This window comes from Leopardus geoffroyi, chromosome D1, assembly GCF_018350155.1.
Source record: "Leopardus geoffroyi isolate Oge1 chromosome D1, O.geoffroyi_Oge1_pat1.0, whole genome shotgun sequence".
Taxonomy (NCBI): Eukaryota; Metazoa; Chordata; class Mammalia; order Carnivora; family Felidae; genus Leopardus; species Leopardus geoffroyi.
In genome coordinates, this window is record NC_059329.1 from 105,664,507 (window position 1) to 105,691,458 (window position 26,952).

The following is a 26,952-nucleotide window of genomic DNA, read 5'->3' on the forward strand; positions in this document are numbered from 1 at the left end:
AGAGCTAAGCACCGTCCCTGCTCCACTGTTTCATGGTTTGGATTCAATAGGCTCAAATCCTTGCTTTCTAAGAACCCACAATACCTACACTCCGTGATCTTATTCTAGTCTCAGCAGCCACAGGGGTTCTGGCCCCAAAGAGGGGGCCTTGGCAGGGTCAGCCTGGTGGGGAAGGGGTGCCCGTGGGTGGGAACACGGGAGGGAGACTTCTGGGTTACTGCTTTTCTTCTCTTTATATGAAGAAAATAGATATATAGCAAGTGTGACAAAATGTGAACAATTGTCAATGCTGGATACTCGGCACAGGCGTGTTTATCACAGAGAGCTTTGTACTTTTTCTGCGTTTCAAAAATTTATTTAAAAAAATCCCACAGATTTGGAGGAGGGCAGGGCGGTTATAGCTTGTGATTAGGCATAGAGAGGCCGTGTGTGTGTGTGTGTGTGTGTGTGTGTGCGCGCGCATGCGCGTGCAGAGGGGACAGCCAGGGTCTGAGCCCTCTCTCCCGCCCTCCCTGCTCCCCCTTCCCAGGTCTCAGTTTCCTGCCTTCCTGGGGAGCAGGGACAGGCTGAGAGGCCCCGTGCTGGGGGTGAAGCTAATTCATTAGTGACGCTCTCGACAAGGACTGGGCGCCTGCAGTGCCAGCGTGATTCATCAACATGATTGCCCCGCTGCCAGCCTGCGTGGGCCTGGAACGCCAGCACATTTTACCTTTACCCACTGAGAAGGGCCCGGTGGGAGGTGAAGGTACATGATCTACTCAGAGCAAGAAAAAGACTCGGAGCAAAAAGAGGGCTGGTCCCCTGTGCCCTTGAACCCAGGAAGCTCTGCCAGGCTGGGGCTGGGGTGCGGGAGCTCCTGTGACTCCTGCCCATGCCGGCAGAGCCCACGAGGGCTGCCTGGTGCTGGAGTGCCAGCTCTGAGCCATGTGCGGAGGGGTGGGGGTTGGCTGGGCTTCCTCCTCCACATCGAATGTTCCCGGGTTGGGGGGGGGGTACTGCTTGGGGGGCGGGGGAGGGGGGAGGTGCTCAGCCTCTTCCCCTGCATCTTGGCTGGGTTCTTTTTCCTCAGCTTTCTAGCCTCTGAGGTGTCACCTCTTCCACAGAGTTCTCCCAAAGGACAAGAGAGAGAGTTGGTGATAAAGGTCGGACTCATGGTGGCCTCTGGGTGGGGGGGATTGACTGAGAGAGGCACAAGGGAACTCGGAGTGATGGGAATATTACACGGGTGTTTACATTTGTCAGAACTCATCAGACTGGACACTCACCATCAACGCATTTCACTCTCCGTAAATCGTCTCCACTAAAAAAAAAAAAATGTTAAAAAGTTGGGGGCAACTGGCTGGCTCAGTCGGTTAAGCATCTGATGCTTGATTTCGGCTCAGGTCATGATCTCACGGTTCATGAGTTCAAGCCCTGTGTCGGGCTCTGTGCTGACACTGCTTGGGATTCTCTGTCTCCCTCTCTCGCTCTCTCTCAAAAATAAATAAATAAACGTTTTTAAAAAGTTAAAAGTTTTCATTGAATACTTACTATGTGCCAGGCACCTGTGCACTTGTCTGCCACCGGGGAAGCTTACATTGCAGCTTACAAGTGGTTCTTATCCTTGCCTTGCATTGGCCGCTGCTCTCTGGCCCTGGGCTGGCCTCCCCCACTGCTTGCAGTGGGGATGGGAACCCTGGTGGGTCGAAGGAGAGGTTGCTGCCTGGACATAGTCACTTACATAGTCCCACCAGCCAGGTCCAAGGGAAGAGTTAGAGGCTCCCTTGTGAGAAAACTCATTGCCAGAGGTGGGGATCATCATTGTTTCTTTTTTTTTTTTTTTTTCATGTTTATTTATTTGTGAGAGAGAGACGGAGCGTGAGCAGGGGAGGGGCAGAGAGAAAGGGAGGCACAGAATCTGATGCAGGCTCCAGGCTCAAAGCTGTGAGCACAGAGCCCGAGGCAGGGTTCGAACTCACAGACCGTGAAATCATGACCTGAGCGGAAGTCGGACACTCAACTGACTGAGCCACTCAGGCGCTCCGTCATTCTTTTCTATTTATTGGTGTGATACATGATTAAGAGAACAAATCCCAGCCACTCAGGAGCGGGGTGACCTTGGGCAAGTCCCCCAGCTCAAGTCAAATTCTCAGAGCCTCAGTTTCTCTCCTTTGCAACTGGGGTATTGAGGGTACCTACCACCTCAGACGTGTTGCAAGGATTCGGTACAATGCCCTCAGTACAGGGCAGGGCACATGGCAGGCTCGCAGTAAATGGGAGCCGGTGTTTCTGCCAAGATCTGAACCGGAGGGAAGAAGGCAGGGGCGCACCGCTGTTGGTGGGAGCATGCGCAAGAGAGTTACAGAAGGAGTGGTCATCCTTGGAGGCGCTCGGAGGGGCTCACGTGTCCCAGTCCTCTGCCCACCGCAGCCACGCACAGACCTTGAACACAGCTGGAGGGATGCGGCAGGAGACTGGAGTGAGAGTACACGGGTACGCGAACAAGGAACCTGTTGGGCAACGAGGGCGGGGAATGGGGGCGGAGCCAAGTCCCCACAAATCCTCAGCTGTGACCCACCCCGAAAAGGGCCAGAAAGTGACACTGTTGCGAGTTACTATCCTAAAGTGACCCCAGCGGGGAGAATGGGAGCAAGCCGGCATGACCGGGTCCCTCAGTCCCTCCCCGAGAGCCACTTGGCCAGAGTCCTGGTCGCGGGCCGGGTTTCCTAGGTCCTCGGTTCCTTCTTACTTGCCGCTCTGGGTTCCACACCACCGCACGCCCAAAGGCTCGCCGGGCCGAAGGTGTAGACAGCGTCGGACGTCGGGTCTGTGTTAGCACAGCGCCAGGCTTTCGCTGCGCGGACCTCGGGTTCCCCGGGCGTGCGCCGGATTCCGGGCGGGTCTCCAGGGCCGGCGCGGGGGGCGGGCCCGGGCGCCCGGACCCCACTTAGGCGGCACCTTGGCCCCGCCCGGCCCCGCCCCCTCGCCGCCTCATTGGCAGCCGCACACGCGTCGGGGGTTGCCAGGGCGACGGGTCGCAGAGCCGCTAGGAAGCGCGAACGCTGAGCCAGTCGGCCTCCGGCGGAGGGAGCGGGGGAGGCCCGAGGGCGGGCGGCGGGGCGCGGCGCGCGGCGGCGGGGGCCCCGAGCGGGCGCCTCCTCCCGGCCCGGCCCGGCCCCCCCTCCCGGCGCAGAGGCAGGCCGGGGCGGGGGGCCCCCCCGGAGCCCGCGCGGCCTCGGCCCCGTCGGGGAGGCCCGGGAGCGGCCGGGGCGGGGGCGATGCCGGGAGGCGGCGGCGGCGGCGGCGGCGGCGGCGGCGGAGGCGGCCCCGGCCGGGGCCCGTGACCATGGGCATCGCCGAGTCCACGCCGGACGAGCTGCCGTCGGACGCGGAGGAGCAGCTGCGCAGCGGCGAGCAGCAGCTGGAGCTGAGCGGGAGGCGGCTGCGGCGGCTGCCCGGCGCCGTGTGCGCGCTGAGCCGCCTGCAGAAGCTGTACGTGAGCGGCACGGGGCTGCGCGAGCTGCCCGAGGAGATCGAGGAGCTGCGCGAGCTGCGCATCCTGGCGCTCGACTTCAACAAACTCGAGCGCTTGCCCGACGGCCTGTGTCGCCTGCCGCGCCTCACGCGCCTCTACCTGGGCGGCAACCGGCTGCTGGCGCTGCCCGCCGACTTCGCGCAGCTGCAGAGCCTGCGCTGCCTCTGGATCGAGGGCAACTTCCTGCGGCGCTTCCCGCGGCCGCTGCTGCGCCTGGTGGCGCTGCAGTCGCTGCAGATGGGCGACAACCGGCTGCGCGCGCTGCCCGCCGAGCTGCCGCGCATGACGGGCCTGCGCGGCCTCTGGCTCTACGGCAACCGCTTCGAGGAGTTCCCGCCCGCGCTGCTGCGCATGGGCCGCCTGCACATCCTCGACCTGGACCGCAACCGCCTGGGCGGCTTCCCCGACCTGCACCCGCTGCGCGCCCTGCGCGTCTTCTCCTACGACCACAACCCGGTCACTGGGCCCCCGCGCGTCGCCGACACCGTCTTCCTCGTGGGCGAGGGCGCGGTCGAGCGCATGGCCGAGCGTGACGAGCCCACGCCCCGGCCGCCGCCCCGGCGCCCAGCTCGGGCTTTTGAGGATGAGGAGGAAGAAGACCTACTCATAGGGGGCGGGAGCTCCCGGGCTCTGGGGCCCCCCGGGGGCAGCCTCCCCGCCCTGGAAGCCGCCCCAGGACTGGGCACCTGAGCCTGTGCTCTGGGTGATGGACTTCGGCCGTTCTGGGAGGAGGGGCTCCGGGAAGGACTGTGGGAACGGTGGTCCCCTACCTTGGGGCAGCGGAGGGACCGCTTTGGGCAATCTGTAGGGGACGGGCAGGCCTGGGGGCCATCTTCAAGTATTCCCGTTTGGTAAGGAGACTGCCGCCTGGCTGATCTCTGGGCAGTCCTCGGACGAAGTCCCGACTCAGTCAAGTTCCCTATGGCTCTGTCGGGTCTCTGACATCAGAGTCACTGACAGCACAGTAGAGATGCTGGCTTCCTCCTGGAACCAGGGTCACCGCTCGCTGCTGGCTGAGTCTGGATGCCCAGGCTGCCGCTCCAACCCCCCTCCTCCTGGAGTTTGGATCTCCTAGACCCTACCCTTTCTGGTGCAGGAGCCGCTACCTCTGGGGTGGACCACACGCCTGTGTGAGACATAACTGCCCTGGGAGAAGGGCCTGGGCCACGGGCGGGGGCTTGGGATTGGGGCGGGGGCCCAGGACAGAAGTCCTGGAAACTGGGATGGGGGCCCTAACACCGGAGCTGCCCTTACCCCTCCGCTGGGTGTCTTCTGCACATCCCTCCCTCCCCAAGCCCTCTTAAATTTGCATGGGGGAAGGGGGGCGCTTAGAGGGCAGGGTCTCCACCCCCACCTTTGATTCTGTTCTGTTCTCTAGGCATGGGCCCGGAATCTTGCTGGGAGAAGAGAGCTCTCTCTCCTTTCCCCACAGCCTGAGCCTTCCAGCTGTCAAGTTTGAAAAGAAGCCACTGTGCCTCTAGGGCCTCCTGCGCGGAAGAGAGAGGTCGTCTGCCCTGGGAGGCTGCTCCAGAACCTCTCCGACTGCCTGTACTCTCCATTCCCTTAAATGGGCACAGACAGGGTAGCTGGCACGGTGTGGGGCAAGGGACAAGCACTGTGTGCCTCCGCTCCGTCACCAGGGACAGCCTCGGGGTGAGGAGTGGGGTATCGCTCTGCAATTCCCAGGGCCGGATCTTTCCCATCCAAGCAATAATGGGAGGAGGGGGCCAGGGTCAGGGACACTCAGGGACACTGTCAGGGGCAGTGGCCCCATGTGGTAGTGTTTTCTTTAGGAAGAAAAAAAAAAACCTGGCTGTAAACATAAATTATATTTCTTGGAGAAAGAATGTGCGTTTCCCACATGCCTGTTTATTTATAAGCCCTGGGAGGGAGCACCGGGTCCCATCGCTGTGGGGAACCTGGGCTCCCTCCGGCACTGCCCTCTTGTCCATGTGCCCCAGCTCTGCGTCAGATTGGCTCTGGCCAACAGTTGTGTCCTGTCTGGGGAACAATGCTTGTCCTCGGTTACAAATAGCTCTGGCTGCTCAAGGCTGGTCTCTTGTCTCGCTCTAACTCACTCTGCCTGCCAGGCACTGTTCTCTGCCCTCTCCAGCTTCATTCTTAGGTTCCTGACTCTCAATATAATTTGAATCTCCCTCAAGCTGGGCTGACCTTCCATCTCCCACTGGTACTAACACCCGCCCCCGCCCCGCCGTGGTTCTATTCTTCTCTCTCCCTCGCTCCATTTTCCTTTTTCTCAGTCTCCCCCTCTGTATCTTTTTTTTTTTTTTTTTTTTTTGACTCAGTCACGGTATTTCTTTCTCCCCTCATTGTTCAGGGGGAAAAAGAAGATTTAGAGAAAAAAAAAAAATCCTAAAACCTCAAGCCTAGAGGCTCATCTCCCGTGAGAAGCCAGGTCACCATCACCATGGCAACGGGGCTGATGTCATACAAGGCCCAAAGGTCAGGTCCGGCCCAGCAGCTCTGTTGGTCAATGGACTGGGCCCGGGTTAGGAGGAGGCTTGGGGTGAAAGAGAAGGGCCTTGAAAGGCCGGGGGTGGGGGGGTGGGCCATGTCTACAGTGCCCCACGTGGTCCGAGGCGGTCAGCGGCGGGTGGGCCTTGGGGGAGCATGGCAGGGAAGCTGTGCAGGAGCTGTCTGTGTATCAGGGAGACGGGGATAAGAGCAAGAAGGCAGGCAGTGGGGACAGTAACGACAAAGGAGCAGAGGCGGTGGCAGGGCTAAGAACAGGCCCAGCCAGGGAAGGGACTTGTTCATCCGTGAGTTTCAGGCCTCCTACCCCAGGGCTCAATCCACGCCACGGGAGATCCCCTCTGTCCTCGGCTGATGGTCAAGGTCTCGGTGTGGAATGGGTGGGACGTGCTCTTGCTCTCTCCCAGAGCCTCCCCACGGCCAGACCTGGTCGGCAGAGCAGCAAAGGGTGGGGTGTGCGTGCATGTGAACCCTTTTCTTAACTGTAACTTTGCTACAGTCATGCCCTGCTTCCCACCCATCCTCAGGGGCTCAGGAAAGCAGAACACGGTGTTTGGGAACAGGGAACCCTGCCCAGGAGCCCCTCCCTGCTTCCAATGCCACCACATTGGCTTGTTCAGCCACCTGTCCCAAAGTTATCCTTAAGACACCCGGCACTCTTGTTCTGAGGATGGACATTTATTAGCACACCTGGGTGCACCACACAGAACATGTATTCAGACAGGGATCTCTGCCCGGGGTGGGGGGGGGCTTACAATCTAAACAAAACACAACACACACACATACACACACACACACGCAGGACACAGACACAGGGACCGGGGCATCTTCAAGGGACACGGATGGTCAGGGGAGCCACAGGCTGGGGCATACAGCATGTTCAAGCGTTGTCCTTCCGTTGTCTTTGGTGGGGGAGGGAGAGGAGAGCAGGACGTGGCCCAGGATGGCCTTCCAGAAAACAGTAGCATCCAGGAGGGACTTGCATGAGGAAGAGAACGCCAGAGGACAGTGGTCCCAGGCCCAGGGAGGGAGGGGCAAATTTCTTGGTGAAGGCATGGATGAAGAGAGAGCCAACAGAGTGAAGGCAGGAGAAGGCAGAAAGTCCAGGAGGAGCCCCTGATCCCAGGGCGAGGGGCTGTCCCGTCTGCCAGGCTGAGCTGTCCCTGCTTCCCGGCCCAGCTTTCCAGAGCCATTGTTCCAGAGAGATCCTGAACAGAAGTTCTGGCAAGGGGTGCTCTTGAGGCTACTTACCTGACCCTAGGGCTCCCTCTAATCTCTGGGACAGAGATCAGAAGCCAAAAGGAAAAAAAAAAAAAAAAAAAAACCCACCTTTTAATGGGACACTTAAGCCAGGTTGTAAGAAATCGACGGGGCGGAAGGGGAGAAGGTGGGCAGCTTCAGGTGGGGGTACTCAGTGCCACGAAAGGAAGCAGCTAGCTGCCCACCCCAGGTGCTGGGGAGCAGGGGCGCGACGGCCAGCAGGTGGACACATGGTAACAGGTGCACTTGTCCCTTTTGTGTCTGCGACACATGTAGCACCTTCCTTCAAAAGTACCCTGAGAGCTGCCAGGCCTCAGCTTCCCCCAGGCTGTGTGTGGGGGAGGGGAGGGAAGGGGTGGGGATGGTTATTGCTTTTTTTGTGAACTAAAGACCCTGGCCTTGGGGAAGGAAATAACTTGCCTGGGACCACAGTGACTGGAGAAAGACGTCACTGGGGCCCAGTGTCCTCAGACCGGGACTGGCCATGGCCTCTTTTGAGTGGGAGAGACTTTTCTAATCCTAAAGGATTAAACCAGAAAAGGATGGAGAGAAGACAAAGATCCAGCCAACACAGACCTGGATCCCTTTCCTTGTCCCAGCGAGGACCGGGAAGGAGACACTGGTCTGAAACCACAATGGCCCAGCCGGCATCAGGGGACAGTAGGGAAGGTGGAGGGCCCCGCTTCTGATTGACCTGCCTTGGAGGGTGGTGATGGTCCCCTGGGGACTGAGGGAGGCTGGGTGCTCTAGAGGACCTCAGGGAGACTCTACTCCCGACAAGCCTTGCTTCAGGCCTGATTGGGAAATATGGCTGCTCTCCTGCTTGCTGGGCAGCTGGTGGGTTCAGATTCTAGATCCGAGGACGAGCTGGAAGCTCAGGGAGGACCTCATCACCAGTGAAGCCAAATCCCGGAGGTGACAAGGGGAGACTCAGTCCCAGGCTCCCCATCCCCCTCACCCCGCTGCCTCTTCCCCTGGGAGGTGAGGTAGGGCTGGGACCCACGGAGGAAAGAGCCGAGGCCCTACTTTGTCACGATCCTTTATTAATCAGAACGGGCCCTGCCACAAAAAGCAGGGCCCATTCCCACAAAAATATGATTTTGTAAAGAGGAAATCTTGCTGGCTTAGAGGGTGCGTGTGGTGGAAAATTTTTTGTATGGTTCTTTTTTCCTTTTTTTTCTTCAGTTTTTCTTCATTTTCTCTTCACTGCAATTTTTTTTTTTTTTTTTGTGATAGTGGGTTTTGTCTTTTTTTTTTTTTTTTTTTTAATAAAACACTTGCACTCAAGGACTCAAACACAATACAAACAGCGGCCACCAACCCCACCCCTGGGGTCCCAGCCAGGCTCGGGGCTCTGGCCCCCCCTTGGCTTTTATTGTGGCTGTTTTCCTTGTCCCTTCCCTGGCGTCTGGCGCCAGTGGGCAGGTGCGGGGTCCTGTGGCAGGTGGAATTTGTACAGCAGTTACGTAGGGAGATGGTCACAAGAAAGGATACCTGAACAAGATAACAACCAAATCTAGGGTGCCCACAAAGACGGCAGATGACGCTCATGAAGGGACCTGGGACACAGTGGAGAAGAGATAGATGGGCCCAGGCCAGCCTCGGCTATCCCTGGAGACTCTGCAGGGAGAGGGGCAGGGGGGCCTCGCTCTCAGGCTACAGTAATAATACTTTGCTCCCGGGTAGCACCTTCACAGTCCTCCTGCCTCAACCCCCAGGTCAGGTGACGGCGGCCTCACAACCTCCCCTATGAGGTAGGTGAAGTATTATGACCATCATTTTACAGATGGGGAAACTGAGGCCCCGGGAGTGTGGGTGATCTGCCCAAGGTCCTGGGATGGTGGCAGGGCTCCAGTGCCCTCCACCCATCCTCAAGTTCCCCCATTCCCTGTTCTCCTATAGGCCTAGCCCACCCCGTCCGTCCTCACCCCATACCACCCGCCTCCTCCTGTGCCAGCCCACCGGCCCCTGGGCCCACCACTTGCCACCCCTCCCCCGCCTCTGGGCTGCATGTCTTGGGGGTAGGGGAAACCCAGGTGGGTCAGATTGGGAACAGACTCCGCCCAAAGATGCTCTCTGCATGTGATTGGTTAATAGCTCCATGGGTGGGGCTGGGGAAAAAAGGGATGCAGTTGCCCCGCCCACTCATTGCAGGTTGGTTCAATCCCTGAAGGCTCCAACAGGCCAGGGGCCATGGGGCTGGGGCTGGCACCGAGAGGTGGAGGGGCACGGGATCTGAGGGAGGGGTGGAGGATGACAGACCCTTCGCCTCTCAAGGCTTTCCACAGCACCCTCGGATCACGTCCACACAGCCCTCGGAGTTGCTGCCCTCCCAGCGGGGGGGGGGGGGGGGGGGGGGGCTGGTCCCCAGCCCGCCCAAAAAGGACCCTGCAGTCGGGGCCGGCCCTCATTCTAAGCAAAGCTACAACACAGAAAAATTGGGATTTACAAGAAATGTGGGTGACTATTTGCTTCACATAAGTACTCCTCAATCTACAAAATGATTCACTTACTCTGTGTGATATTCCTCCAGATCCTAGTGGGAGGGGAATGGGGCCAGGGTGTGAGATTCAGTGTAATACACGTGGGCAGCTCAAGGGGAAGCCTACTGAAGGAAAATGGTTCCCCAATTCCCATGCTTTTGCCGTGCTCCGCAGGTGGGGACCCTAACCTTATCCAGTCTCCCCTGGGGTCAGGCCCAGCTCAGGGGAGGTGGGGCGGGGGGGGGGGGGGGGGGGGGCAGGGGAGACCGGGTGTAGAACTGTGGTCCCAGATAGCAGCCACAGATGTGGTGTCCGGGCGCCACCTGGTGGCGTGTGTCAGAAATGTCAGGCCCAGGCTCGCGGACCCCTGGACTTGAGACAGTCACCAGCTGCCTTGTATCAGTATCAGGACCCTCGTGGGGATGAGCAGGCTTAGGCAGGGATCATCTTGGAATCTTCTGTCTCCAAGGGGAAGCCAGTTTTAGTCTCTGCAGCCGCTGAGGCAGAGAAACCACAGCTTGTGTGGGGCAACCTCAGAACCTGCAGCATCCTGGACTTTTCCTGGTTTCCTGCCTGACCTGAGGGGCAGAAGCGGCTGCTGGGGAAAGAAGGTGGGGCCAGAGACTCCTGACTGCGAATGGAAGGGAGGGTCTGTGAACACGGGGGAGGGGGAGGATGCAGAAGTTCCAACAGCGTGGGGGGGGGGGGCACCGGGGTAGAGATAGGGAAGGAGAAGGAAACTGGGAAGCATGGAGAATATTGCCAGCTTGGCTGGGATATGAGATCCCGGAAGGCTGAGGGTGTCTGCATGATGGTGCTGGAGAAGAGAGCTAGTGGGGGGGGGGCTTGGGCCCTGAGAAGGAAGGGAGGTGAGTCCTGGTGGAATGTGATGCATACAGTAGGTGCCTAAAAGGTGTGAAATGATGTGCAAGAGATGAAACCGCTAGGCAGGGAGCTACTGGAGAACACTGAGCAGAGAGGGGCTCGGGGTGGAGGCGGCAGGAGGCAGCCACGTTCTCAGCCCGGCTCCACTGTCTGCCCCTCTCCCCCCCACCCACCTTTCCCCAGTCCCCCCTTCACCTGCCTCTCCTAGCCCACCCCCTGGCTCTGTGCGTAGACCTCTCTCAGCCTCCTGCCCTGCCTCACTTTATGAAACCCTGCCCTCTCTGCACTGCCGGCCCCGGGGGCGGGGACAGGGTAAGAGTGCCCCCACCCCCGTACACACACACACACACACACACACACGCACACAGTGGACACGACGCAAGGACACAGGCTGCGGCTCCAGGACCCCGGAGTGGGCTATATACTATCCTTGGCATTCAGGGCCCAGTCGGCACCTGAAACTGCCCCGGGGAACGGGCCTTTCCTGGCCAGGCCGGGGCCAAACGCCCCAGCCTCCCCTCTCCTGGGCCCGCATCGGGAGCTGGGGAGGAGGCAGCTTCTCTCCACTCCAGGCACTGCCTTAAAGAAAACGGGGGACCGTGCCCACCTGGCGGGCCTCTGGAGGGATCTGCCCATCTGCCTGTCTGGCCTTCACACTCTCCCTCACTTCTTTAGTATCAGCAAGTCAGGAAGGAAACGGGCAAAGCAGGAAAATGGCTCCCAGAGCCCCTCCCCCAGAGCTGGACAAGTGGAGGACGAGGCTGGTACTTCCTAGAAACGGGGCCCAACTGACTCCTGGGACCCCTCCATGGCCAAGCCCTCGGGGTCCTCCCCTCACCTATGGCGGGGGGCCAGGCCGGGCATTGTGCATAAAGTGGTGAGGGCATGATGGGGACCCGGGCCCTCGGCCCCCCGGGCCTCCCTTGGCCCCACTTAGGCCTTCAGCTGGTGCCACTGGGCCACCGGCTGCCGGGGACGGGCAATCATGTCTTTCCAGTGCTTCACCTCCCCGGGCCCGCTCTTCCAGGACAGGTAGATCTGGGGAGAAAGGGAAGAGCACGGTCTCAGTGACACTCTCGGAGGAGGCATCGGCCCCGGCCCCCACCGGGGCTGACACTCCATCTCCTCAATGACACCCCGAGATCATGATCGTGGGGACCAAGGGACCTCCGCCCACAGAGACGACCTCCCCTCAGAGGCTCCCTCCGGCCTCCTCCCCGCCAGCAATGACCTACTTTCCTAGTGGCACTTCCCTCCGGGAGCCTGGGCATGCCTGGCCCTTCCCAGTTAAGACTCCTGACCTGCTTTGCAGTGGGGGATGGGGGTCGAAGGTGGGGGTGGAGACGGTCTGTTCCCACGCCCTTCCCTGCCCTACCTGTTGGCTGCTGTCGATCTCTCCTGCCTTACGAGTCCTCCTACCTCCTCACCACTTACTGCACACTGAGCCCCGGGTTCGGGGTTTTCTACACACAGATCATCCTATCCTTACCGGTGTGGCAGGTATAGGATCCCCATTTTACAGATGGAGAAACAAAGGCGTGGAGAGTTAAGAAACTCACCCACAGTCACGGGATTTGTAAGTGGTGCGGAGGAATTTAAATCTAGGTCCTTCTGGCTCTGCACTATCAGCCCAAACCTGCAGCCTTCTGCGTTAGGGGTGGCCTCGTGGGGCCGTGCACGTGGCCCTCCAGCTGACCCGGGCCTTGTGACTGGTGGCCGGTTAGAAGCATAGGGCTCCCTGAGCTACCCAATCCTCCTTCACCTTGGTTCGGTCAACAGAAGATAGGATGGTTTCAAAAGCAGCTATAATTGGTATCTAAAAGACACCCAACTCGAAAAGGCTAAGCTTCAGAAAAGCTTAGAAGTAGGTGTGGCCATGTGGCCCTTGGCCCCAGCTGGTCAAGGAGGGGGCTTAGCAGGCCTCAGGCCTGCTCGGAACACATGGTCCGGCTGGGGTATGGGTGACGCCACCCTGAGAAACTGTCCCACCTGTGACCACAGGCTGGCCAGTCATGCTCCCTGGGCCATACTAGGTGGGGGGCAGGACTCAGGTATCCTCTTGGAGGCCCCCTGCTTCCCTTAGCCCCAGGAGCTAAGTTCTTCAACCCCATCTGTCTGAGGCTTGCCTCCACCTTGGCCCCCTTCCCTGCGGGGGCCCAGGCCATCCTTTCCCATTTACCCCCATTTACCCCTGGGTCGCGCCAGGGGTAAGACCAGGTGATCCATAGTCTCTCCTCACGGGCTTCTGGCATCTGTCCTTCACCTGGCCTGCCCTGATCACTGGCTTCCTGCACTGCTCCTGGTCAAAGCTCCGCGCCCAGATGCACAAACATGCCCTTAGTAGGAATGTTTCAAAAATAACTTTTATTATGATGGCAGCTAACACATACCTTCTAAGCACTGTACTAGGGGTGTCGCCTGTGAGGTTAGGACTGTCTTACTCTCATCGTGAGAGGAGGAGATGGGGCGCAGAAAGGTCATGGCTGTCGAGAGGGGGGCTGGGCCCAGGAAGTCTGATTCCCAAGCCCAACCTCTCAACACTAAAGCCATAAATGAACACAGGGACAGACATTTCAAAGTAGAGAAACAGAAGGGTTTGTGTCACAGAATCACATCCTGGAAAAACCGGAGGCCTGGCATGGATTTTTTGGTTAGTAGATGATGAGAAGAGGTCACTTTCTACAAGGAGGATACCCACATATTTCAGGCAATTCTCACACCATTGGGTGAAGTGCTATAGGGTTGGTACTATTAGCTCCATTTTACAAATGAGGACACTTCGGGCGCCTGGGTGGCTCAGTCCTGTTGAACGTCTGACTCTTGGTTTTAGCTCAGGTCATGATCTCATTTTTTTTTTTTTTTTTTTTTTTTTGAGTTCGAGCCCCACATCGGGCACTGCTCTGGCAGCCTGGAGTCCTCTCCCTCTCTCTCTCTCCCTCTCTGTCTGCTCCTCCCCCCACTTGCACTGTCTCTGTCTCTCTCCAAATACATCAATAAACTTTTTTTTAAAAAATGAGGACACCGCAGGTAAAGAGAGACAAGTGACTTGCCCAAGGTCACACAGCTTTTAGTAGCAGATGAGGTGGCAACTGAAGCCAGGTGTTTGGAGTCTCGCTGCAGCTCTTGACATTGGCCCGCATAGCTTGCCCTCTGAAGATGGGACCTGGGTGACATTGCTCGGAGGTCCTTACCTTGCCCGAGGCTCCTGTCCAGCAAATCCTCTTTTGGGGACCCAGGGCCCTTCTTTCTCCCACTTCCTCCTTTCCCTGCCCTCCCAGTGGTCTGTCCTGAGCCGATGAACCCACAGTAGGACACTTAAGGGAGATTTTGTCCTAGCCTCTCATTTTCAGATGAAATGGAGGCCCAGAGAGGGGAAGAGACTGGCCCTTCTCTCTCCTGCTGCTCAGCCCTGAGCTCACCTACTACCCCTGCTCCTTCTTGCGAGGACAGGTGCGTTACCCCTCCCACGAGGCCCCTACCTTGCCAATAACGTCATTGCGGCTAAGCTTGTCCTTGTCCATGACAGTGATGATGATGGTTGTCTCCCTCAGTTTCTCAGTGGGGATATCAAAGGCAAAAGACTCATTGAAGATGGGGTTCAAGTTCCTCTTCATCGTCACTGTCTTCTTCTTCTCTACCCGCTTGTCCTTGTACATCAGCCACACCTTCACGTAGGGGTCTGGCAGATGGGTAGGAGAAGGGTCAGATGGGCAGTGTGGGGGGCCCCGCCAGGATCCCCCTCCTTCTCCAAGTGTGGAAACTGGGGCAGGAGGGACTGTAAGCTTTCCCCAGAAGGTGAGGAAAGCCCTAAGCAACAAGGAGAGGGATCTGGGGACCAGCGGATGGGTGAACTGGAAGGGACCTCAGCCATCACCCAGGGCCCTATTGTGAACACAAAGGAGGAAACCCAACCCCACAGAGGCCGAGCCCCACGGTAGTGTCCGAGCTGAGGCTGGAGCCCAGGTCTCCCACCACAGTGCTCCCCTTCTCTCTGATTCTGGTAAGGGGAGAGTCCAAGATGATGCTGACCCCAGGGGTGCTCCAGAGGGGGGGCCACCTAGGGCTCTAGGGTAGAGGAGTTGAGACCAGAGGTGGGGTAGGACGGTCAGGGGGGAGTGCCACAGCTCAGACCCTGCTTTCCACATCCAGCATGACCCTCACGTCCCCACAACTCCCCAGTCCATCCACCCTCTATGATGAGAGGCCCCAGCACCTGATGTGCCCCCGATGTCCATGGCTTTGAGGTTCCGGGCTTTGATGATGTTCACGATGATGGAGTTGGCAGAGGGGTTGTAGCAGAGAGACAAGAGCAGCTCCCCTCGGCTCCCCTGGGAGGGATAAGGTGGGGGGGTGAGCCTGGGCTTTGGAGAGGGTTGTCCCCCAGCCTTACCTCGGCTCCTCTGGGAGGGAGAACAGGAGGGCTTGGGGACTAGGGGAGAGGGGACAGTTAGAGAACTCTGGCTGGCTGGGGTGCTTACCCACCCCCATCGGTCACCTCTGTCACACCTGGTGTCCCTTCATCTGGCAGTTCTGGGCGCCGCCCCCCCCCATGAGCCCCCACTCCCTGAGCAGAGTCCAGGTTCTTTGTCACAGCTCAGGCAATTCTGCCCAGCGCAGTGCACCAGCTCTGAGACCGCTGCCCTGCACACTGGCTGCACCTCCCCCACCGCCCTCCTGACATGCCAGGGGACCAGGACCAGATCTGCCAGCCCTGACCTGCCAGCCCCCAAGCCAGGGACCCACACGTGGGGCCTTACACTCCCATCGCTGCATGGCTTCAGATCCTTCCAGAAGGTCTGCATCTGGGTCAGGTCCACCTTGTTGAGAGGGATGGACACCTCTCCAATGGGGTCATTGCGGCTAAAGCGGTCGTAGTCCAGGACCTGGAGGTAGAGGACCCTCTGCACCACCTTCTCGTAGGGAAAACCTGGGGGACAGACAGCCTGGGTGAAGAGTGAGACAGAGGGGCCACACAGGGCCTGGGCAGGGTGATGCTCCAGGGCAGGGAGGCCCCGGGAGGAAGAGGGCCGGCCCCGTGCGGTCCCGCTGCCGCCCCACTGAGGCACAGCAGGCAGCAGCCGAATTCAGACCTTCCCGCAGCATTAGCAAGCACTGTCCCCGTCACATCTGTCTCTCTCGACAGTTCTCCAAGGTGGATGGCATCTCGTACGTTTCACAGAAGAGGAGACTGAGCCGCGGATGGCTTAAATTACTTGCCCCAAGTCTCCCAGCTGATAGAGAGCAGAACGGGGACCACTGACCCACTCGTTTGTCACATGGCTGCCTTGGTGGCCGGGCAGCGGCCCCTTTCTCTCTGGGAAGCCCTGCCACTGCCATTCGTCCCGAGACAAGCCTGGGCAGGTGGCCCTGTCGGAGATGGCCACGGCCACCAGAAGCCAAGCCCCAGGAGGACTCGAGGTGGAGGAAGCGGCAAAGACACAGAGACAGGAGTGGATGCTTGTCCTAGGACTCACGCTTCCCCCCTGCTTCCTTCCAGGGCATCGGCCTGTCCTTCACTGTTCCTCAACAGATCCTGCGGCTGTCCCCTTCTCCTCCCTCATCCCAGCCGCTGGCACATTTTGCCTAGAGAGCCGCGAGAGTCTCCAAACCGCCCTCCCTACTTGCACGCCTTCTCCTACCGTCCATTGTCAACACAGCAGAGCGATCCCTTAAAAATAGAAATCACATCATGACACTCTCTCGCTTAAAGCCTTTCAGTGGCTCCCAGGGCACTTAGAGTAAAAGCTGCGTGCCCTGCCTTGGCTTCAAGTCCTTCTGTACAGCCTGGCCCGCTGACCTCTCTCTGCCCCTCTTGTGAGCACTCTTGGCCAGCGATGGGCTCTCACCGTACCAGCCTCCTTCCCAGCTTTTCAGCACCCGGCTTCTCCTGCCTGGTGGCGCCTCCATGACCCACCCTGGCCTTTCCTCTTCCTGAACAGGTCACCGCTTTCCTTCCTGACATCCCAGACGGGGTCGGATCCCCTGCTCTACGTTCTAGCAATTTCTTTTCACGTCACACACCCCGGGGCTGTCACAGAGATGTATCTGTTTCCTTGAGTCTGACTCCCACTAGGCGAGGATTTCCAGGAAGGCATCGCTGCCCTCAACCACTGGATCCCAGCATCTAACGCTGTTTCTGGCACATAGTAGGCACTCGATAAGGATTTGTTTAAGTGGATCAATAATTGGAAGAATGAATTAATGCCAGCGAAATGGCCTGACCGAGCTGCTAGAGTGTGCCGGGGTGCAGCGGGAGATAAGACCAGAGGGAGAGCCAGGGGAGGGAGCCTGAGTGGGATGGAAAGGGATGGTAGGAGGCCTTGGGGAAGGGCTGAAGCCGGAGTCATTGGACCGGGGAGGCTTGGTCAGAGGAGGGGCCGGCCTGGGAAGCACAGGGGGTCTAGGTGAGCCTGCAGGCCTGAGGTGGTGAGGGCCTGAACTAGGGTGTGAGCAGAAAGGAGAGAGGACACTTAACACCTCAGCCGGACTGGTGGAGAAGATGAAGGGAAAGAAAGAGCTCTGGAGGGTTCTGGCACGTTCGGCCAGATGCTAGAAGCAGAAATGCCTCTGAGAGGAGCGGTGTGCTGGAAGGGGAAATCCTATGTTCCCCAAATCCCCAGCCTCTGAATTTCTTCAGGGCTTCCTCCTCAGACCGAAGGGGGCTCTGTCTTGCTCATCTGGGAGTCCCCCCTCCGCACTCCCCCTCCGCCAGGGACCTGCCCAGGGGACCTTTGGCATCTATCCAGGTGAAACGCACGAGGACAAGTGTTCTAGAAACGGTGGCGGCTCCAGGAGGTCGCCGCACCGGAGTCAGCCTCTTCAACAGCAGAGGAGGAAGACTCTTATTGGGCAAACTCCTATTCATCCATCAAAACCCATCCTGAATGGCCCCCACTCAGGGGAATGTCTTCCAACACTACCAAGGGGAGCTTGTAGTGGGTTCCTACAGCATCTGCCCTGCAGCGTATGCCTTCATTATCTACACGTCTGTGTCTTCCATTAGATCAGGAACGCCTTGAGGGCCAATGGTGCCTTGCCCTTTTCTGCACCCCCCAGTGCCAAGGACAGCGCCCAGCCCATCGCTGAGTCTAGATAAATGTTGCAGAAGAGACCAGTGGGTAGAAGATATGCTCATAAACCTTGCCCCGTCAGCTGGCTACACGCACCTGCAGAGCGGAGCCTCTCCCCGGCCCCCACACCGCACTGGGGAGGAGAAGGGTCCCGACACACACAAGCACCCACTAGCTCACCCTCAACGATTTATCTGAGGCGAGCTGGCTGCCACCTTGCGGAACGGGTGGGGCGTCAAATGGCTGGGACACCAGGCAGGGAAGATTCCTCGGGGCACACACTGAAAATTCCAGAGCGCCAAGGCACCTGGCAGTTGGAGTTGTAGGGATCTATTCTCACTGGTTGAGCCATGTCAGGAAAGGGCAATGGCTTCTCTAAGTGGAGTCCAGGCACCAAAAAAGGGCTGGGACGGAAATCACTCCCTGATCTCGCACCCAGCTTCCTGGTTACCTGGCATCCTCAGAGGTAAGAGATAAAGCCAGCCTTCAGAGAGAGTCTGCAGGAGAGACATTTGTCTCAGTGCTCTCTAGGAGCCAGGGGCATGGCTCAGAGCCGGTGTTCCCTTGTATCTGGATGCGGTGGGGGCGGGAGGAAGTACAGGGGAAGGGCTCAGAGAAGGGGAGCGAACAGAGTGTATTTAACAAACTGCGCTCATGGGTTCTCTGGATATCGTGCCTGCCTTCGCAATTCACTGATTTGTCTCCAACCCTCACTGGGATTATCTTTGTTTTTAGAGACGAAGAAACCACGACACAGAGACGTTCAGGAACATGCCCCCGGTCACACGGCTAGGAAGTGGGAGCTGGGTTTGGAACAGACAGCCGGGGGGTGGGGAGGGGGGGGCCACAGCTCGTGCTCTCAACCGCTGACCTATGACTGCTCCCGGTGCTCCGCCTCTGGGTCCTGTGGACGCCCCTCTGCCTGCCTGCCCTCCTCACTCAGGATGAGCCCTGTGTCTGAGCTGAAAGCCCAGGAGGTGGTCTAGTTCGGTTCGGGGCCTCTGGCCCGTGGTGCGGCTCCCACGGGGCCCTGTAACCTGATCCCAGCTAGACGCGAAATTAGGCAGGTTCCCTGGGCTCAAACACGTGTCTGCGTGGGCGGGTGCACGCAGGTGTGGAGGCGCGCGTGGGTGCCCCCGTCTGTACCCGTGCAGCTGAGCGGCGGTGGTGGAGGGGAAGAGGGGACTCTGGGTGGGGGTGGGGTGCGGCCCCAGCCTCACCTTCAAAGAGGAAGGTCTCATTCCAGTGGGGGTTCAGGTTCTTCCGCTTCACCTTGGTCTCCAGCTTGTGCTTCTTGTCCGGCAGCAGGTAGATCTTGACAAAGGGGTCGCTGGTGCCGCTGAAGTCCTTGGCTGGCAGTTCCTGGGCCTTCATGATCTTCACAGTGAGTGTGGACTCCTGGAAGTTGTAGCCGACACTGAACTGGATCCGGCCCAGGTTCTCCCGGCTGCAGCCCTCGTGGGCCTCGTCCTCCTCGGAGCCTGGGGACAGCTGGGGGTGGGGGAGAGGCCGGGCGGGGTGAGGAAGTCTCCCTGTGCCTGAGGCCACGTCCCCGCTGCCTGCCGAGAGCTGGCTCTCCCTCTGGGCACAAGGTAGGGCTGGTGGTGATCTACCTCACGTTCACATCTGGGCCAGGACGCTCCGGTCCCGCAGGAGGGGTGCAGAGCCGGGACAGCCCCCGTCCCCCGGAACCCCAGAGCAGTGCGCACCCCACCCCCTGGCCTCCCCTGGAAGCCCTGGGTCCCCCGAGCGTCCCCTTCCTGCCTTCCGCCCTTCCACAGCTCTGCGGGGCCCACAGAACAGATCAGGGAGTCCACTCCCATCTCAAAAGAGTTGGCCACGCTATTTCTTTGGAAGGTGACTCTCTGGGGTTCCGAGAGTGACGTGATTTACACAATGAGAGAGGCGAGTTGTCAGGAGCCACATCTAAGCTGTGGAAGGCATAAATTCATGTAGAGATGCTAAAAATACAGGTTCCCAGGCCCCGTCCCCAGAGAGCCCGATTTGATGGGGCTGGCGAGGGCCCAGGCGGCAGAATTGTTTTAAAAGCTCCTCAGCTGTCTGTACCGCACCCCGGGGCTGAGGGCCACTGGAAGGAAGGGCTCCACCTGCATTCGGTCCCACTCTGGGGGTGGGGCCCGCAACAGACATACACGTGGAGGGTGGCGTGGGTGTCCCCTTCCCACGCTGATGTTGAAAACCTAGGAAGTAATTTGGGGGAGGGTCTCCCAGCCGAGTCTTCTCGGCTGTGGCTGCTCACTGGGAATACGTGGGGAGGTTTCCCAGCTCCCCGGGTCTCACTCCAGACCCAGGGGTCCAAGGGGCCCAGGCATCCCTCTCTCTGAAAGCTCTTCCGGTGACTGGAGGAGAGCCAGAGTCGGTGCTCATGGTGCCACATTTTAGGCCAAAACTGCTGGCCCATTTTCTCTCCCCACTTCCCCTGCAGAAGTCTTCTGTGTGCCCTGTCCTTCCTCCAGGCTCTGAGATACCAAATAATACAGATAATAAGAATATATATATAGTGTGTACCTACCATGGCAGAAGACTCTTACATCACCTTCTTACTGAATCCTGCCAACAGTCGGGCGAGGCACTTATCACCACTCTCTAGCTGAGGAGACCGGCTCAGAGAGGTTAAGTCACACGGCCAAGATTGCACAGCAGTATGGACCCTCTCTGACCTCAAAGCCCGCTCTTTCCACCAAGGCAGCCTCACGTCCCAGGGCAATTTCGAGAACCTCCCCTCCCCCTTCAAGCCCGTGAGGACTCACCCGCCCCAGGTGAGAAGATTTGAATCACACGAAGAACAGTAACTCGCCCTGTGCTCCCTGCCCTGTACTCATTTACTCCCTACGACCTCTGAGTGAGGCAGGCACTACCATTACCAGCTCGGTTTGGAGCGCAGAGTGGTGATCAGCATGCCTCAAGTCACCCCTGAGTCAACAGGGAGTTGAAACTCAAAGCCAGGTCAGCACCCAGCCATCACGGGTGTCCTGGCTCCCCTCACTCTGACACTCAGATCCAGCATCCGGGGCCTCATCGGCCGCACCCTGGTCCCGTCTGGAGCTGGAAGGCGGGCTGAGCGGCCTCCCCTGCTCCTCCTCGCCGTGGAAGAGGGTCCCTCCAGCTCCTACCCGTTGGCCGGATCCAGGGCCCCTGCAGGCCCACTGAGAACGTGGCTTCCCTCCCCAGGTCCCGTGTGCCCCTGCACTCCCTCCCTGTGCTGGTACCAGCCTCACTGCCCGTGAACCTTAGATTCTGCATCTGCAGAATGGGACCATAGCATGTATCCCGTGGGGCTCCTGGGAGGGTTCGGTGGGTTCCCGTCCTACTCTGCAGTCCGGCCCTGGCCGCTGCCAGCCCTGGGGCCGAGAGCCCGGGGCCTCACGTGAGTAGGCAGGGCCAGCAAAGACCTCTTGCCCCTCCTGTTCCTTCTGTAGTTTGGGTGGAGTCCCTGGTGACCGGAGCCCAGGTGGCCCCAGCCCCAACTGAGGTCCCTCTGGTCACTTGGCTCTTGGTTCCCAAATAGGGGGTGGGAGGCCCAGGCTGGGCCTCACTCCGTGCCCACTCCCGGCTTTCCAAAACTACAGTCCTAAGCCCTAATTAACCAGCCAGGGCAGCCCGAGGAGCTGTTTCCACGGCAACCAGACTGGCCACCCCTGCCGTGGCCCTAGGGGAGATGTTGCCTGAGCCCCTGCCCCAGTAGAAACAAGCATCAAAAAGCATGCCAGAGCCGGGGAGACTCAGACAGGGGTGTGGCCTGGCGTGCCCTCTAACCCCTTTCCCTCAGTCCCTTCCTTGGGCCAGCAGTGGGGGCCTAACTCCTGACCCCAAGCTTCTGCCAGCCAGGGGCCTGCTTATCTTCATCATTAATGACCATGACCCTGCTTTGGGCTAGGGTTGGGCAATTAGACCTTGCCTGCCCACCTCTGAGCTCAGGGCTCAGCCGGAGCCTGCCCTGTGAGAGGGCCCTCGGGCCTGCACTGTCTTCCTTGGCCTGATGCTGTCAGCTCCTCCCTGGGGGCAGCAAGCAGCAGGCAGCGAGCTGGCTGGGAACGGGCCGTCCCTTCTGGGATCCTGACTGCCAGGAAGCTGTAACCCATTAGGGGGCTGTGCAGGGAGGCAGGATGGGCCGGGTCAGGGCCCATCCAGGGGTCAGTATGGCTGGGCCCATCCATGTGGGTGGGGAAGACGGACAAGAGGGCAGAGGAGGGCCAGGCGTGCAGGGGCCTAGGTGTCGAGGCCCAAGGGAGACCAGGTCTGGAGCAGAGAAAATCTGATGCCCTAATCTAGATCCAAGAGAAACGCAGACTCTAGGCTCCACCTCAGGCCTGCTGACCGGGAGTCGGTATTTTTTTAAGTTTTGTTTATCGAAGTAATCTCTACACCCAACATGGGGCTCGAACTCATGACCCTGAGATCAAGAGTCGCACGCTCTTCTGCCTGAGCCAGCGAGGCACACCTGTGGGAATCCGCATTTTAGCAAGATCCCCCAGCGATTCGTGTGCGTGTTACAACGTGAGGACCTCCCGGGCTAGAAAGGGGCACTCGGGGTGGATGGTTAGAGCTGGCCGGAGTGCTACGGGGGCGAAGGGTGGGGCCTGGGGCTCTGGGGGCTCAGGCAGGTGGCAGCTGTGGCACCAGGCCACGGGCAAGGGAACTCTGAACTGGATGGTGTCAGCACTGGCAAGGGCTTGAGAGCCCGCACACCCTCTCTCTCGGGGAGGGGACTCAGGTCTGGGGAACGGGAATGACTTGTCCCAGGTCAGGTCCAGTAGGAACACAGGAGGCACCGGCTTCCCAACTTGATGCCCTAAGCCTCCTTGGGATTTCGGAGCTGCCAAACTTCGACTGCCACCTGCAAACCTCTGGCTGCCGTGTCACAGTGTCCCGGCCCTGTGGCGGCCCTCCTGGGGCGCTTTGGGGAGCACAAGTGGGGCAGATGGCTGTGCCTTGCTGCTGCCGCCACCAGGGGGCGCAACGTGGAGTTGCAACCTCCGTCTTGGTGAAAATGCCCCGGAACCACAGGGCTGGGATCCCGGTGGAGTGGGGTGTGCACAGAAGGCCCTCACCACAGTTGTTCCTTCGTAGGAATCATGATCAGGGGGGCTCCTACTCTCCTGTTATCTTGGGGCCTCAGCTGGCCCCCAGCAATGGGGGCGGGGGGGGGAGGGTCCCAAGAATGGGGGTATGAGACCCACCCCATTGGAAGCTCTGCCTCACACCTCCACTCAGTGGGGCGCCAGTCCAAGAGAGGGGACGCATTCTGCCCCAAGCCTTTCCTCGGACGATCATAAAAATATCTCACATGAGTAGGTTTTCTTAGGCCCCCACTCAACCCAGAAAGAGACCAGAGAAAGATGGGCATTCTTATTCTCATTTGACCAATGAGTAAACTGAGGCACAGAGAGCCTGTTTCGATGAAAGAGCTCAGAAAAGAACCCAAGCCTCACTCACTCAGTCACCATGCCTCAGACAACTCCCATGCCGTCACCAATTGGCACAGGCGTCCCCTCCCCTGCCCCGCCCCCCCCCCCCCCCCCATCCAGCTCCTGCCTGGGGCCCAGGCCTCCTGCCCTTCTCACCATGAGCATCTCACTGGTGAGGGAGTTGACGAGGTCGGAGACGGAGGAGCGTGGCTCGGTCCGGCGGTCAGACTCATCGTGGGGTGTCTGGCCGGGCACTGGGGCTGTGTTCACCGCCTTCCCTCCTGCAGGCAACCTGGGGGTGGGGGGAATTCGAATGAGCACGGGTCGGGAGGTGGGCTGGGCTGGGCACCTTGGCCTGGGTGGCGGCGGGACCTTCTCTGAGACCCAAGCAGCTGCCACTCCTGTGCGTCAGCAAGAGTTAGGCTCTTGTCCATGGGGAGGCCTGGTTTCCCCCAAAACCAGCGCTCAGGGCCCATTCCCCTCACCTCAGCGTAATTCGGCGTGGCTGGCCCCGTGGGTGCTGTTTTGGTGGGTATTCCCACTCTTCCCGCTCCCCCCGAAAATCCCCCCCCATCCGGGCACTGCTTGCATGGTGGTATCTGAGCGTGCGCCCCTCCCCAGAGGCCCCTGTCGTCCCTGCTGGCTCCAACCCAGCAGGGGAGGCTCCCGTGGCGGCACATCCATGTTACCCCTCTGCGTCACTACCCTCTGCAAACACGCCCAGAGTGCTGGCTCCCAGAGGCCCCACCTGTGTTTGTTCGGGCTGAGAACACAGGTGCCCTTCAGACTGACCAGGTGAGGTCAGGCCCACTGTCCACACAGCTCTGGCCAGCAGAACCTTCTACGATGACAGCAGTGTTCTATTTCTGCACTGTCCATATGTGGCTACCGAGCATTGGAAGTGGCCAGTGCGACTGCGAACAGAATGTTCAGCTTTGTTCGGCTCAAACTAATTTAGATTTAAACAGCCACCTGGTGGATAGGGCGAGTCTCCACCCCCTTGCTCCCCAGTCCCCACTCCTCTCTCGCTCTGAGGACTGTGCAGGGGAGAAAGCTCTCATCCAGGGTCAGAGAGAGACGGGGCGCCACCAGGAAGCCCCGGATCGGACCACTCCGCGGGAGGCCCTGTGTGCAACCCCGACTCCATGCTGATCCCGGAAAGCTGGGTAGTGAGCCCAGGCCCCATCCAGCGGGGGCTCAGAAAGGGGACACTAAAAGCCTGCCCAGGGACCAGGCTGGAACACCTCATGAGGAGGAGAGGTGGGGCAGGCAGCGAGGGAAAGACGGAAAGACTGGCGGCGTAGGGCTCAGGACAGGCTACAATAGAACAGCTCGGAGAGTCCCAGGGCCACAGACACATGGGCTAGACACACACACCCTTGGCATGAACCAGCTGTCAGCACATAGTTGGCCACGATGGGCAGACAGACATGCACAGAATATGCCAGGCCCCGGAGGGAAGATACCCGGACCCAACAGCAAGGTGCGCACGTGCGTGCGCGCACACACACACACACACACATACACACACACGAGCGCACACAAGCCCCACAGACACCCAGGGGACCAGGGAGAGAATGGCACAGCAACAAGGCAGGTCAACCAGAGCCGTGAGATGCCACACACAGCAGCAATGTGCACACTTAGATCCCGAGAGGAAACATTCGGGGAGACCAAGGCATGCCAAGGTGTGCGTGTGAATTGGGACAAACTGAAACAGAAAAAGCAGGGAAACGTTTCGGGGACAGGCACCCCGAGGATCAGATGCACACGCACCAGCTGGGAGAACCCGGCCTCGCCTCGACGGCATGAAACACCTCCTCCCCCCCCCGCCACGCCCGGGGCTGCACCCCGGGGTCCCTCCCAGAGGTGCGGCCGTAGCCACGCACGTGCGCGCGTGCACACAGGGACACACACTCGCGGACACGTGCGCACGCAGACAGGCGCGGGGAGGAAGAGGACACTGAAATAGCTGGAGAGGTAAAGTCAGGTTAAAAATAGAGTGGGACAGGAGGAGAGCGCCAGATTGACTGCTGAAGGTATGAGAAAGTCGGAGTTATTCTGGCCACACCACAGCATCAGCACAGCTGCAAAGCAGCCTGGGTAGATGGTCAGCGCCACGGAAGCTCTCGGAGGTCACAGGACAGAGAGAGACAGAGAGACAAGTGCACAGAGAGGCAGAGGGAGAGGCGGAGGGGCCCGTCACCGGCCCAGGGACATCCCTGTGAGGAGCAGATGGGAGGAAGGAGAGGAGAGAGAGAGAGAGAGAGAGAGACAGAGAGGCCAAGAAAGGTTAGTCGGAGACTAGTGAAGGAGGCTGCAGGGTGGACAAGGGGACGAGCGAGGCGGCCGAGAGGAGAGGCAGAGAGGAGGCGGGGGACACACACCGGGACAGAGGAAACATGGTGGTTTGGGGGCGAGGAGAGCGATGGGGGTGGCCCAGTCCCCGCCCAGCCCCGCGCCCCACTCAGGTGGGGGTGGGGCCACGGTGGAAACCATTTGGATCCCGAGGAGCAGTGGAAGGGATGGCAGAGAGCATGATGGGATGGATGCAGGGAAGGATGGGTGAAGGCAGCAGGGCATGGGAGCCTGGGGTGGTCCTGGCCTCCTTCCTTCCCTCCCTCCGGGCTTCCAAGAGCATTCTGTTCTTGGGACCCACGGTGCTGAGGCCCGGAGACTGGGAGATCCTGAATGGGGGCTTCGAGGCCACCAAGGATCCTGGGAGGGAGGTAGTGACCAACCTTCCCATCTCCGTGTCGCTTGCTAGATGCACCCCTACCTTGCTTCAAGGGACTTGGAATGGCCGCGCCTCCTGCCGGGGCCCCTCTGCCTCCCAGGAACCCACTGCCGACAGACCCACCCTTCACCCCAGACATCCAGTCAAGGGGTCAGCTGAGTGGGGAAGGGAAGGGTCGGGGGCAGAGGGGCAGACTCTGGGTCTGGAGGCAGAAGCTGAAGAGGAAGAGGCAGCTGACCTGAGCCTCCCACTCCAAGGTCCAAAGGGCCAGGAATCCAGACGAGTGGAGCCCTAAGGCGCTGGGTGGCCCATGGGTGGTGCCAATGCCAATGCCAAGCTTGGGGACGGGGAGAGTGCCGGGAAGGGAGCGCTCCGTTCTGGATACCCTGGCGGGGCCCAATCACCCGGGAAACGCCCCCCCGGAGGCCGTGAGATGGAAGGGGTGGGTGTGACCAGGTGGGAATGGCCCGTGTCCACCCGGAAAGTCAGGCAGGGTGGGGGCGAGGGCCCAGGGCCTCCACCTCTACACGCACCTTTCCCAGGAAGGCAGGGACAGCTGATGCAATGATCAGAAGGGATGGGCGTGTTAGACCTACATGGCAAAGAGGTAAAAATAGGCTGTGGGTGGAAATGGAGGCAGCTAATGAACGCATGGGTGATGTGAAATCTCGTTTCCAGCCTGCGTCTGCTCCCTCATGCTTCACACCTTTCCCCAGCAAGGAGCTCGGTTCGCCGCAGGCTTCCAGCCCCCTCCTGCGGCCTCTCGTCCGTGCCCCCTGGCCCTCTCCCCTTGGCCCTCTGGCCTGCCCGCGGCCCAGCCCAGGACTTCTGTGGCGCCAGGTGGCAGGCTCTGTTCCTCCCGCTCCCCAGGACATGGGCTCGAGGGTTGACACCATCTGTGCCACTGAGGGAAAGAACCGGTCCCGCTCTCCCCTCCCACTCTCTGGGGGTTTCTGGCTGTGTCCACCATAGACATGCAACAGGAAAAAAATGAAATGAGAGGGCTGGTCTCCAGAAGTCACCGGAGGGACAGGCAGTCAGCTGTCTAACACTTGGCCTACCCTTCTGTAACCCACAGGCC

At 59.7% G+C, this 26,952-nt stretch overlaps 2 protein-coding genes across 9 annotated transcripts in view; one reads left to right on the forward strand and one right to left on the reverse strand.

Annotated features, from left to right (window-relative positions):
- Nucleotides 1-3,209: 3,209 nt before the first annotated feature.
- Nucleotides 3,210-5,361, forward strand: LRRC10B (leucine rich repeat containing 10B). Its single transcript, XM_045485484.1, has 2 exons — nucleotides 3,210-4,644; nucleotides 4,947-5,361. The coding sequence occupies exon 1, from the start codon at nucleotides 3,326-3,328 to the stop codon at nucleotides 4,202-4,204; it is 879 nt and encodes a 292-aa protein (XP_045341440.1). The 5' UTR covers nucleotides 3,210-3,325; the 3' UTR covers nucleotides 4,205-4,644; nucleotides 4,947-5,361.
- A 2,929-nt stretch (nucleotides 5,362-8,290) lies between these two features.
- SYT7 (synaptotagmin 7) overlaps nucleotides 8,291-26,952 on the reverse strand; it is a 62,832-nt gene continuing 44,170 nt past the window's right edge. For all 8 annotated transcript variants that reach the window (XM_045485493.1, XM_045485488.1, XM_045485491.1 and 5 more), the window contains 6 exons: nucleotides 23,291-23,426; nucleotides 18,926-19,196; nucleotides 15,393-15,562; nucleotides 14,849-14,963; nucleotides 14,115-14,314; nucleotides 8,291-11,673 (listed from right to left, as the gene is read on the reverse strand). In XM_045485493.1, the coding sequence (XP_045341449.1) occupies nucleotides 11,569-11,673; nucleotides 14,115-14,314; nucleotides 14,849-14,963; nucleotides 15,393-15,562; nucleotides 18,926-19,196; nucleotides 23,291-23,426 (997 nt within the window). In that variant the 3' untranslated portion in view covers nucleotides 8,291-11,568. The remainder of the gene's footprint in view (nucleotides 11,674-14,114; nucleotides 14,315-14,848; nucleotides 14,964-15,392; nucleotides 15,563-18,925; nucleotides 19,197-23,290; nucleotides 23,427-26,952) is intronic.